Consider the following 13,880-nt stretch of genomic DNA (forward strand, 5'->3'; position numbering starts at 1 on the left):
TGCCCTCCACTGCATTCTCTCCAACTTGTCCACATCCTTTTTGTAGTGGGGGGCCCAAAACTGGACACAATATTCTACATGCGGCCTCACCAATGCCGAATAGAGGGGAATAATCATTTCCCGTGACCTGCTGGCAATGCCCCTCCTAATGCAGCCCAATATGCCATTAGCCTTCTTGACAATCAGGGCACACTGCTGACTCATATCCAGCTTTTTATCCACCGTTACCCCCAGGTCCTTTTCTGCAGAGCTGCTGCCCAGTTCGTCGGTCCCCAGTCTATAGCTGTGCATGGGATTCTTCAAAACACTTCAGACCAGCAACAAAGAAATGGTTACTTAAATTGTTTAGCATTCTCAGCCACACATGAAATACCCAAGATCTCACGATGGGTACACGTTGCAGCACTCCTGAAGCTACAAGAGAACACAATGGAGTCAAAGAACTTCAGGCCTATATCATTATCATATCTGCAAACTATACAAGCAACTCATCTCAAATCATCTACCACCACTTGTTGAAAAGCACCTAATCCCAGAGTAAGTTGGATTCTGCTCAGACAAATCATGCACCAAAATGTGCTAAAGATCACTCAACACATCAAAGATGGCCTTGAAAAGGATATGGTAACAGGCACTGTGTTTGTTGACCTATCTGCAGGACACATCATGATGAATCACTGAAGGATCCTCTCTAAAAAAAATACAACATGCTAAAAGATCACTACCTTGTACAACTGATATAATCTCTACTAGAATACATGCCTTTTTACAAAAGATTATGTGGGAAGCTGAGCCTATGGCAGCAACAGAAAAATGGCTCAAGGGAGCATACTCTTGTCAATACTCTTCAACAGCTATACAAATGATCAACTGTTCCATCTTGGCCCAAGAAGTTTTATCTATGCTGATGATCTAAACATCATTGCCGCAGCCAAGGATCTCATCCAGATCTCAGCTACGTTAACTTAGGCTCTGACTGAGCTCTCCGTCTATTACACCAAGAATCAAATGCATGCCAAAACATAAGCAACTCTCTTCCGTCTTCGGCATCTGAAGGCCAATATTCAGCTCAGCATCATTTGCAATGGGTATCACTTACCCAACACTAAAATCCTCTCTATCTGGGAGTGACACTAGACCGCACTCTTTCCTTCAAGGCACACATGGAGAAGACAAAAGGCAAAGTTTGCACTTGGAACAAAATACTTAGGAAGCTTGCAAATTTAAAATTGGAACCAACCCAGCAACACTAACAGCCACTGCACTGCCCTTTCACTTTGCTATTCGACAGCTGAGTACACACATCAAGTGTGGCAAAGATCAGCTCACATAAAAAAGCTGGACCATGTGTTGAACAGCTACCACTACATCACATGATGCTTCAAACCAACAAACGTGAACACCCTTTATGTGCTTGCTGGAACTGCTCTACTGTATATTAGGAGAGCAGTCCCCAGCGAAACAGAACAATTACAAAAGCTTGAAGATACCAGACATCTGTTACATGGCTGGAGCAGTTAGCCGCCTGATGGCAGAAAAGCATCTTAGCTGCAACAGAACCGCTTTAAAAAAAAAAAAAAAAAAAATCACTTCTTCATATGGCTGATGTAAATGTAAAGCAACAACTATACCTTACCTTCAAATGGTTAAGCCAGACAATTGCATCTGGAGTAGCAGAGTGTATTGCTGTGGTGCCTATTCTGTATTTGTGAATTGGGCATTGAGTTGTTATATGTTCTATGGCCTGTTTGTGCAGATGCTGTTTAGGGTTGCCCAGGAGCTCTGTGGGAGATAGAAGCCAGGGACCTTCTCCGCCAGGTCTTTTACAAGGTGTTTATTTGTAACTTCTCGTAACCTCCATTTGGCTTTCCAAGCTTCACCGGGGTTGAAGTTGCATTGTTAAAGGTTAAAAGCATGGGTCCAAAAGGGCTTCTGCAACTTCAAGCAGTGGTGAGGGACGTTGTTAAGGTCCTGGTGGATGGGAAGACATTTGTTTTTCATTAATTCCTCTGGAATTCCCAAGGGGTTGCATCATCACAGTGAATGGATGGGGGAGCAATGGGCAACAGCACCAGCAGACAAGCTGTTAGGGTTGACTTGAGGGTTCCAGTGGTGAACTGCATTGCAGGGTTCAGTTGGACATCAACAAGTCGAGTATGGCTACTTCTGGTCCAGACTGGTGGACAGGACTCTGCTACAGAATACACAAATGCCACTGCTGATGTCCGTAACACTGATGTTGATGCCCCCCCCCCCAGCTTGTACTTGCCAGTTTCTGTACCAGGTTGGCTCATCTTCATCTTGGCAGCTACCTTCTTCAGATGGTCATGGAAGGTTAGTGTGTGATCCAGGGTCACTCTGAGATAGGTTGGAGTGGGCTCATGTTGCACAGTGTTGCCTCAGAAGGTGACTGACAGCTACATGAGTGGAAATGTGTCTCAAAAAACTTGATGATGACATCAAATGCATATTGATATTGCCAAAATACCTTCCAACAGGTGCGGAAAAGGACTGGTCGATCTGGAGATGTTTAAATCACCTCAGAACAAGAGATGGCAGGTCAAAAGTCAATATTCAGAAGTGGGGCTATTCTAACAACCCAGATACACAACTGAGGTGAAATGCAAACCACAGAACATCAGTTGGTCTGCTGGCTCCTGGAGGAAGAGTGCACCATGAAAGATCATGCCTGGGCTACAGGCCAGGCCACATCATGTGCTCAACCCTAGAATAATCTATGGCTGTGGTGGAGAGACACAAGAACCACCACCACCAGAACAACTATAGAAACAGTTTCAGGAGTTACATTAAAATACAAAATTTTACATTTAGATGAGATTAAGGTGTGGTTTACTATGTTACGCAAGTATTACAGTTGTGGAGTTTACAGGCTCATCTATTTTTAAGTGTGTACAGGAGACCTAATGAATTTTCTACAGTGAATGGTCAGTATACAATTTTAGATGATCCTAGTTTTTACAAATTAATACCAAATATTTCAAACTCAGTCAAGGTACTTTCTGAAAGTGCCTTTCCAGCTGTAGCAACGTCTAAAAGTAGAGGTCTTTAAAATAAGGAAAGTGGTTTTGTCCATTTTCCTTTTATTAACTCAAAATGCTACAGGAATTTCTCTCAAATTAAAAAAACAAACAAACCTGAGCATGGAAATTTCAGTCCTAAAAGACAAAGGTTAAAAAGTTATAAAATATGAGACCAGGGAGTTATAGTAGAAAACTTTCTGGAACTTTAACCATAGAAAAGTCATGAATGACTGCTTTAATGTTCTAAAAAACGACTTTGGCTAACAATTAAAAGTACTAGATTAAAGATTACTTTTGTATTCCTCCTTCGACATCATGAAAGATAAAAAATTTAAATCTTAATCAGAAAAAGTCATCAGGATAGGCACTTAATTACTTGAACAAATTTAACATGATACTTGTAAACCATTTATCAAAAATGCAGATCAATTTTCACACATCTTAATTTCAGTTACAATTAGCTGTAAATCCATATGGATTTAAATTTGATACATTCACATAGTACGATTAATCAGTTTTAAATCCAATGATTCCTTCTGACATTTTATTTATAGATCATTATCAAAACAGAATTTTAAATTACAGTTATGCTTTGCAGTTTTGATCAACATTTAATTTGTCTGCTGACAAAGTACTTGGTAAAACCGATAAATTACATAATTTATTCATGCAAGGGGGGATTTAAAGGCGTGAAAACAATACAAGAGAAAGAAAAATTATGGATAACGAATGCATTCCCCACTCCATGCTGAGATAAACTCAGAAGGGTGGAAACTTTATTCTATGTGCTCTAGCATCCAACAAAATGATTACAAGATTCCAATAAACCTTGGGGATGGAGAACAGCATATGTCACACATCCCAAAAAAGAAAGACAAATTTAACTCTTAAACTTTCTCTACTGTAATTTAAACAATTGAGTCATTTTAGCTTGTGTTTTGTGTATTTATTGCTCATTTAAGCAGTGAATTTTAAAAAGCATTGTCAATGTCTACCACATTTGTGCAGGCACCATAAGCAACCATGCTATGACCCAACAACTTCAGTCATGATATAAGCTTGATGGAGTAGTTCATGTTTATACTAAGGCTAAAGCTAGCCCAACATGTATACGTGCTTTTTAGGTGCAGAACCTACAATATAATCTTTTTAAAAGTGTACTCAGTAAGTGAACACTTGATTTCAACAAAAACTCATACACATGAAGTCAGGAGAACCTCAATTCCTATCATAAAACTGTGAAAGATATATTTGGAATCTTACATTTCAGTTTCCTGTAGTTTCCTTACGTATCTTGTCAAATCATCTAAAAAAATCAATACTACTTCCCTACCCCACAGCAGAATTATGAGAGTAAATAAAGGATTATGAAGCACTTGGAGATCTACTGATAAAAAGTGCTAAATAAAAGTTAAGTATTATTATATTGTAAGATCCTACAGATTTCATTGCAGGATCATGTAGAAGTCAGGCTATTAGGGATGAAAGAAAACATTTTTAAAAGCACCTAACAAATCCTATCCATTTTCAAAGGGACTTGGACGCTTCTGAAATTTTCATCCCAAGCCTTTAACATTTTTTTAAGTAAATTAATATATTTAGTCCAGAGTGAATTGATTTAAATCGCAGCAATTTAAATCACGATTTAAATCAATTTAAATCACGATTTAAATCGCAGCAATTTAAATCACGATTTAAATCGCAGCAATTTAAATCACGATTTAAATCGCAGCAATTTAAATCACGATTTAAATCGCAGCAATTTAAATCACGATTTAAATCGCAGCAATTTAAATCACGATTTAAATCGCAGCAATTTAAATCACGATTTAAATCACCAAGAGGAAATGATTGATTTAAATCAAGTTTCCCTCCGATACTTCTTCACATATTTCTTAAACAATGGTGCAAATCTGATCATTAAAACACGTTAATTTACAACTCAATACAGCATTTTACAACATCTATACTTTGTGTAATTTTTTAGATTACTATTTCCTAAATTAATAAAAATTGAGTTAATAATACTCTACCTGTGTCAAGCTGCAGATGCAGCAGCTGTACATTAGGAATGGTAAGAACTAAATCACACACACACAAACACAATAGCACTTATATTTTATTAAACTAAATCTGAAATGTTACATCAATATTTCACATTTGCAATTGCAGCAGTCTCCTGAGTTGCTGGCTAACGGCTGTCCTTACACTTTTTATTTTTAATTTTCAAATGTTATTAACTCTGACAAGTCATCACTGTTCTTAAAACGTACACTATCCTTAAAACTTCTACAACTAGCTCTCATCTTCCCCACTCCCACTGTCATTTTTATTCATAGACAAACAAATACGAATTTCCTGCTTTTTCAACTCCCAGTCAATTTCTTAGCTTTGAGTGAATAATACCAGAGGATGAAAATATTCTCTCTCTGCCTGCAGAGGAAACTACTGCTGGGAAAAGTTAGCTTAGCAAATGAAGGGACTCTGTTTCAAGGTGCCAGGCTAATGATTTCCACCAATGCAGGGTAGTGACTTTGTTCAAAACATCATCAGTAAACATGTACAGTTTAAATGGTTCCACTCCTGCCCTGAAATTTATTATGACTGGCATAACTGAGGAGTGATTTTGAGATGCCCATGCCATGGCAGCATCATTTTCTTCAGATGTTAGGCATCTACCTTTGTATCTGGGGGTCGAGAATGTCCACAAGAAAATGAGGTGGAGTTAGTGCTTGATCCATTCACTTCTTTATTGCCCGCAGTTTAACTTTCTGGTGAGGTATTTCTTTCTTCAATGTCTCTTGCCTTCCAAATTTCAACAGCATCAGCTGTTTAAGGCTATGGATATAGCTATGGATATAGGCTTCAGTATACTGAACATAACCTCTACATTCCCCTTTAATCCAGATACTTTGGATGAGATACTTCCATCTATTTTACCACGGTTTTCTTCACAAAGATTTATGAGAATGGGCCAGTTCTTAATAAATTGTTCAAATCAACCAACCACAGAATTCCATCGAACATCTTGAGGGAGAATTATTTGGATCCTCCTGCTCTCTTCAGTGAAGCTGAAGCAAAATGGTTGTTACGGAAGTATTTTGCGACTTCAACAACATTTTCTTTTATTCCTGGAGAAGACATATTTAAGTCTTTGGCTAAAAGATGCATTAAATGGGCTCTGCAGCCATATGTTATTAAGCAGCATCCTTCCATTTCTTCTTCTAAGTATCTTCTCATCTTTGCCACGTTTGCAGCATTGTCTGTGCAAAAACAGCACACCTGACAGTTGAATTTTTGTTCACAGTTTATTACAGCTTTCACTGCCACTTTTAAATATTCTGTTGTGTGGGCATATCCCAATGTATCTATTGTTTCTGAAAGACATGCAACCCCATCGTCTGTTGTCACACAGGCACACATTACTGGATCATTGTGTACATTGCTCCACCCATCAAGGCTTAAACTGGCAAATTTCCCCTCAGTATTTCTTGCACACTGTTCAAATTCCTTCTCATACACTATATCTAGCAACCTTCCACCAATGTCTGCTCTACCAGGTGGAGTGTAGCCTGGTCGTAAGGACCACGTCAATGAAGTGTTTATTGTTAACAATGCGAAAAGGAGAATTTGTGGCATAAATGAACCGAGCAATCTATGGTATCTTGTTGGTATTTGCTGGTCCTTACTACAAACCCATCCACAGTGGTGGTTTTACCAGATGATTGAAATCTTTTGCTTGCTACTGATATTTTGTAGTCTCCTTTCAAATGTGTTTAAGCATTTAGATAGATACAAAAGCATTCCATAATATAAAAGTGCTTCAAAGTAATAGGAAGATATTTGGGTGCTTTTGAAAACCCCAGCCACTGATTTAAAATCACTAGTTACACTGAAAGGCAATGACTTATGGACCCAAATCACCTAGGCATCTTTAAAAATTCCACCTTGTTTGTATATTTGGTAAAATGAAAAACACCGTCCAATCATATATACTTTGTAATGCTTGGGAACTGTTAATATATTTAATTTTTTCAATTTTTTTCTACATTTACAACAAAATGAAACAATCACCCAAATGTGTACCTGATATGGCAACCTTTCCTCTACATGCTGTACGCTCTTTAGTCCGAATATCTGAACACCTGCCAAAAGAAAAAGAAGCTTGGGATAATGTACTTTTACCTCTAAATGCAAATTTTTGAACAACATTAGGAGTTTTTCAAACTTCCACATATGAATAGATTTATGATTAAAGTTTCATGTGTGTTCAGTGTAGATGTTTTTCTTTAAAGAAGAATTTAGCTACTTTTGGATATAGAGGCACCCACACCTAAGCTGTTGGGTTCTTGAAGGAAGATATTGTAAATGTACCTACCTTTACAGAAGATTATATCTTTACATTGTTTAAACTGGACATTAAAAGGTAAGTGAGTAAATCTGTCTTCCCTGCGTTTTCCAACTCCAAGAGAATCTAGTTATGCTTATTGCTTTTCCTTTTCCTCCACACACACAGATAAAGAGACTATAATTAACTTACTCCATTTGTTGTATTAAAAGTTTCAGAGATAAATGTCTCCTCCTTGACAAACAGTTCTTATTGCCAAGGGTTGGGTTTTCAGAGATATAATTAACATCCAAGTTACCAGAGGTTTGGACAAGAGAAACTCAGATCAATACATCTAGAATTGAATCTAGAAATAAATCAGGAGCCATTACAATCTCTGAAGCACTACTGTGAAGTGTTCCCTTGTGAGAGCCACCACTAAGTGTGCTGGCCACCATATTCTCTACTAACTAAAGTTTTCAAGGTGTCTTCAAAGATAGTCCCATGAAAATCATACTGTAATGTACCAACAAGTAGATAGCAAAGAACGAACAGTAGTGAGCTCCATATCCATTTGCAATTTTTCCTATCACTTAAGAAGTCCAAGTCACTACTGATATCTGGGCATCCAGAAGCAACTAGAACACCTAGATTGTAAATCCAAGTAAGAAAAGGTGAGCACACCACTAATTTGAGAGGCCAGAAGTCTTCCACAATTACATCCAATTGCCTCCCACAATCAGTCACCCCCAGTTTTATCTGGATTGAACCTCAACCAAATGTCAGACACTGGAACAGATAATCAACTACACTATGACCCTTCAAAGCAGAGAAAAGATCCAAGGCCAGGTTTACAAACTTATATCCATATAACTACATTACTTAGGGGTGTGAAAAATCCACACCCTAGAGCAATATAGTTATACCAACCTAACCCCCAGTGTAGACAGTGCTAGGTCAGCAGAAGAGCTTCTCGCAGAGGTGGATTAACTACACTGATGGCAGAAGTCTCCTGTTGGCACAGTAGTGTCTTCACTAAAGCGGAACAGCAGCACAGCTATATCAGTGCAGCTGCGCCACTGCAGCTTTTTAAGTGTAGATCTGCCCCAAGTGTTGTCGGAATGCTGACAACTCTGCAACACAAAGCTCCCCTTAAATGGTCTCACGTGCCCCCTGAATGGAGGCAGAACTCTGTTCAGTCCCTGTCAAAGAGAGCTTTCAGGGTAGACAAGCAGACATCCAATGCTGTTCTCTAAATCCTTGAAAAAGACAGCATAGACACTCAAATGTATCACTAGGTATCTATGCTTTGATCTGCAAATGTATCACCACTATCACTGGTGGACTATTTAAAATCAAGGCGATTTAAATCACCTAACAGAAAGAACCAAATTAAATAATGGATTTTAACCAACATTTCCATTCATACTTTAGTTATTTTCTAAAGAATGGTGCACTCTCATTGGTTGATATAAGCATTAAAACATGTTGATTTACTTGTAAATCGAGCCTTGACATTAGATTTGGTACATCTTTTGGCTACGTAGGAGAGTACATTATAACTATATACATTTATTTAAGCAATTAGATAGTTTAATATTTTCAGATTCTCATTAACTGTACATCTCAGTATTTTAGAAAATGGTGAAAGATATTGCTCACTTACTAGATAATGTTTTGCTTATGATTTGTGTCATGCTGCATGAGGATGAAGTAAATTTAAGCAACATACAAAATAGCATATAAAATTTATTTTTATTAAACACCACCATCTTAAATTTTTTGGATACATTAACTTCCCTTATCAAACCATATTTCGCAGTTACAACTAAATTGAGGGAATAACTGTAGTCAGTGAATTTAACTGATTATTTCAGGTCATCTTGGGAAAATTTTCAAATATTCCTAAATGAAAGTGACTGAAGTTTAAGTTCCCACTCACCCAAGTCTCTTAATAATGAGATAAACTGACCTATTGCACCATATTTATAAAGCTTGACCGCAGAAGCTAGAATCAAAGGGAAAACATCTTTCTTTATATAGAACAGCAGTCTTTTACTCAAAGTTTTTGATTGAGGTTCATGGATTCAGCAGATTTATTTTTTATTTAAATGTTTTAAGAGATTGTAATAAATTTAGGCCTGAATACATTTTGTATTAAATTCAAATTTCATATTAAAAAGATGTTTTTCTTCTTAAAAAGAAAATTTAAATAAAAAAAAAAATCTGATTTAAATACAAAAATCAGATTTGTTTTTAAATCATCAATATTTATCCACCCTGACAACTACCTTGTGGTCAATAATTCCAGAGGGGTAGCCATGTTAGTCTGTATACAGCAAAAACAATGAGAGTCCTGTAGTACCTTAAAGACTAACAAATTCCTGCGGCATAAGCTTTCATGGGCTGCAACCCACTTCATCAGATGCATGAAATGGAAATCACAGATAGGAGGTATATATATACATCCAAGGGTAAGAAACAATGGGGAGGGTAAGTGCTAATAAAGTCAAAGTGTTTCCACCGACGTGCACAAGCTGAGATTGTAGACAAGCAAAATCACTTGCCCCATAACCTCAGCCGTGCAGAATGCAACACCATACACAGCCTCAATAACAACTTTGACATTATAATCAAAGAGGCTGACAAAGGAGGTGCTGTAGTCATTATGAATAGATCAGATTACGAACAGGAGGCTGCCAGACAACTCTCCAACACCACATTTTACAAGCCACTACCGTCCGATCCCCACTGTGGAATACCAAAAGAAACTACAACATCTACTTAAGAAACTCCCTAAAGAAACACAGTAACAAATTTACACAGACACACCCCCTGAGCCCCAACCACAGTTATTCTGTCTGCTACCCAAGATCCACAAACCTGGGAATCCTGGACACCCCATCATCTCAGGCATTGGCACTCTCACAGCAGGACTGTCAGGCTACGTGGACTCTCTCCTCAGGCCCTATGCCACCAGCACTCCTAGCTATCTTCGTGATACCACTGACCTCCTGAGAAAACTACAATCCATTGGTGATCTCCCAGAAAACACCATCCTAGCTACTATGGATGTAAAAGCTCTCTACACCAACATTCCACACAAAGATGGACTACAAGCCATCAGGAACATTTTCCCTGATGATGATATGGCACACCTGGTAGCTGAACTGTGTGACTTTGTCCTGACCCACAACTACATCAGATTTGGAGGCAGACAATCTATATGTTCAAGTCAGTGGCATAGCTATGGGCACCCGCATGGCCCCATAGTATGCCAACATTTTTATGGCTGACCTAGAACACTACTTCCTTGAAACTTGTCCCCAAGCACCTCTTCTTTACCTACACTACATTGATGACATTTTCATAATCTGGACCCACGGGAAAGAGTCCCTTGAAGAATTCCACCGGGATTTCAATAATTTCCACCCCACCATCAACCTCAGCCTGGACCAGTCCACACAAAAAATCCACTTCTTGGACACTACAATACAAATAAAGGATGGTCACATTCATACCACGCTATACCGAAAACCAACTGACCGCAATACATACCTTCATGCCTCCAGCTTCCACCCTGGACACATTACACAATCCATTGTCTACAGCCAAGCCCTAAGACACAACTGGATTTGCTCCGATCCCTCAGAGACAAACACCTACAGGATCTCCATAACACATTCTTAAAACTACAATACCCACCTGAGGAGGTGAAGAAACAAATTGACAGAGCCAGATGGGTACCCAGAAGTCACCTACTACAGGACAGACCCAACAAAGAAAACAACAGAACACCACTGGCCATCACCTACAGCCCCCAGCTAAAATCTCTCCAACACATCATTAAGGATCTACAACCTATCCTAGCAGATGATCTCTCACTCGCTCAAGCTGTGGGAGGCAGGCCTATCCTTGCTTACAGATAGCCCCCCCCATCCTGAAGCAAATACTCACCAGCAACCGTACACCATACAACAAGAACACTAACCCAGGAACCTATCCCTGCAACAAACCCCGTTGCCAACTCCGCCCACACACTGACTCTAGTGACACCATCACAGGTCCTAACCACATCAGCCACACCATCAGGAGCTCATTCACCTGCACATCTACTAATGTAATATATGCCATCATGTGCCAGCAATGCCCCTCTGCCGTGTACATTGGCCAAACCTGACTGTCACTATGCAAGAGAATAAATGGACACAAATCAGACATAAAAAATGGTAACATCCATAAACCAGTTGGAGAGCACTTCAATCTCTCAGGACACTCTGTAGCTGACTTGAAAGTTGCCATACTTCTACAAAAAAGCTTCAAAAACAGACTTCAGCGAGAAACTGCAGAGCTGGAACTCATATGCAAACTTGATACAATCAGACTGGGTCTAAACAGGGACTTGGAATGGTTCTCTCATTACAAGAAGTAATTGTCACTGTTCACACATTCTCACCTTCTAATCAACGATTGCGAATAGGCCTCATCTACTCTAACTGAATGGAATTTGTTAGCACTTGCCCTCTCCATTGTTGTTTCTTACCCTTGGATGTATATATATACACACACCTATCTGTGATTTCCATTTCATGCATCTGACGAAGTGGGTTACAGCCCACAAAAGCTTATGCCCGCAGGAATTTGTTAGTCTTTAAGGTGCTACAGGACTCTCGTTCTTGTGATCAATGGTATCAAAGGCCTACAGATCTAAGAATCAGCATAAATATTTGGTCTCTCTGCTTTCGGTGAGGGAAAAACAAAAGAGTCTCATATGTCTTTAAAAAGTTATGAAAAAGCAATATAACTGGAAAAATTTGATGATGCCATAAAATGTACTGTGATTAGGGTTATGTGCATAAGCAGTAATTTTTAAAATTAGCTTTAATTATCAGAGTTAATGTGGCCACAAAATAAAATTCTCAACTAGATTTCCCCCAAAAGGCAACATTTCTAGATGCAAAATGTTAGAACTTTGTTGCTATGGAGACAAGTCATTGGGACTAAGCCCATAGTTGCTTGAAGAGTTTCTGCATTAAATTGCTACATAATACTTCATTAAAATGATAATCTGAAAGAAATCTCTCTGTATCACTATTCTCAATATTGCATACAAATTCTATTCCCTTTTGAAGAGAAACATTATACAAATAAACTGGTTATGCTCAGGAGTTATAATTTGAGGATATTTTCAGACAAGCTATTTTTTTTCCATGTTTATGAAGAACTGTGTATTTTGAGGACTATGATGTAGGTAACTAAAATGGCCAGCAGAGGGTACCAATTAACCACTGTGTGTCTATCATTAAAGTACATTTAGAAAGCATTAAAGATTGTAGACTAGAAATATATGCTGTTTTGGAATTATTCCCATAAAGTTTTTCATGCTTTGTCCCTTCACACACCTAATCTGACAACTCTGTGCATGTTCAGTGTAAACAACAGAATGTTGACTTGTACAAAACATGCTCATGAAGGTATCCCACACTTACAGCCTGAACACTAATGAATAATGCTCATATTATGTTCTAGTTGAGAACAAATTATCTGAATTTACATTTTCTAAAATACCAAACCCAATAGCTTGAAATGAGGTTATAAAATGCAGATTTAATGCTCCAGTACAATGCAAAGATCAAGTTGTTGTGTGGTTTTTTTGTGGGGAGAGGGAGGCCGTAAGTGATCCAATTTTCTGGGTAAGCTTCCTGCTGCAACACTAACCTAAACAGTTTTTTGGGGTTTTTTTTAAATCACAGCCTAATGCTTGCCACAGACTTCTCAATTTGTAATAGAACACTCAAGATTGTTACTGACCATCCTCCAGTTTTGAACGTGATTGGCTCTTCTTTTTGTTTCTGTAGCTCTGTCCTGTAGGCAAGTATGCGAGCATTGCACACCATCAGGTTTTTAACTGCATGCAGCACTTGGTCTTTTTGGGTGCTCACTGTAAGCAGTTTACAGATTCCCTCTCGCATGCGGATTTCAAAGTCAATCTTTTCTTGAATGCTGCATTCCTGGATATCAAGATACATATACGATTATCGAGACCAAACATTGTAGAAATACAATAAAATCCAATTAATAACAGTAAGAAATTATATTAAGTATTTTAGAAGAACTAAGTATTTACTATATCATTGGAAGTGTTTGGTACCCTAGGTCTTTAATCACTACATAGTAAGACTGCTTCAATATTTGAAACAATTATCCTTTTTTCATACATAAAAAAGAATACTGGAATGAACAGTGCCTACTAGATTATGCATTCAACCAGAAGACTAGGATGAATTCTAATTCAGGTACTGACAGTGACTCGCTATATGATCTGAAAGTCACTTAACATAAGTGCCTCAGTTAACCCATTTGTAAAATAATGGTATTTCTCTTCCTCAGATAGGTGTTGAGAGGCCTAATTAAACAATGCTTACAGAATATAAAACCTTTAAACATTCCACTTTAAAATTTTTTTTTTTTTATTTCAAATCTTTCCCATCTCTTTTAAGTGTGCTGTGTTC

At 38.2% G+C, this 13,880-nt stretch overlaps 1 protein-coding gene across 1 annotated transcript in view; it reads right to left on the reverse strand.

Annotated features, from left to right (window-relative positions):
- Positions 1 to 13,880, reverse strand: part of RTKN2 (rhotekin 2) — a 57,951-nt gene that overhangs the window by 35,646 nt on the left and 8,425 nt on the right. Inside the window, exons 2-3 of the mRNA XM_067552938.1 lie at positions 13,180 to 13,379; positions 7,128 to 7,186 (exon numbers count right to left, since the gene is read on the reverse strand). Coding sequence (XP_067409039.1) covers positions 7,128 to 7,186; positions 13,180 to 13,379 — 259 coding nt within the window. The remainder of the gene's footprint in view (positions 1 to 7,127; positions 7,187 to 13,179; positions 13,380 to 13,880) is intronic.

The sequence above is a fragment of the Emydura macquarii genome, unplaced genomic scaffold (genome assembly GCF_026122565.2).
Source record: "Emydura macquarii macquarii isolate MOO-44397 ecotype Brisbane River unplaced genomic scaffold, CSIRO-AGI_Emac_v2 contig_1390, whole genome shotgun sequence".
NCBI lineage: Eukaryota > Metazoa > Chordata > Testudines > Chelidae > Emydura > Emydura macquarii.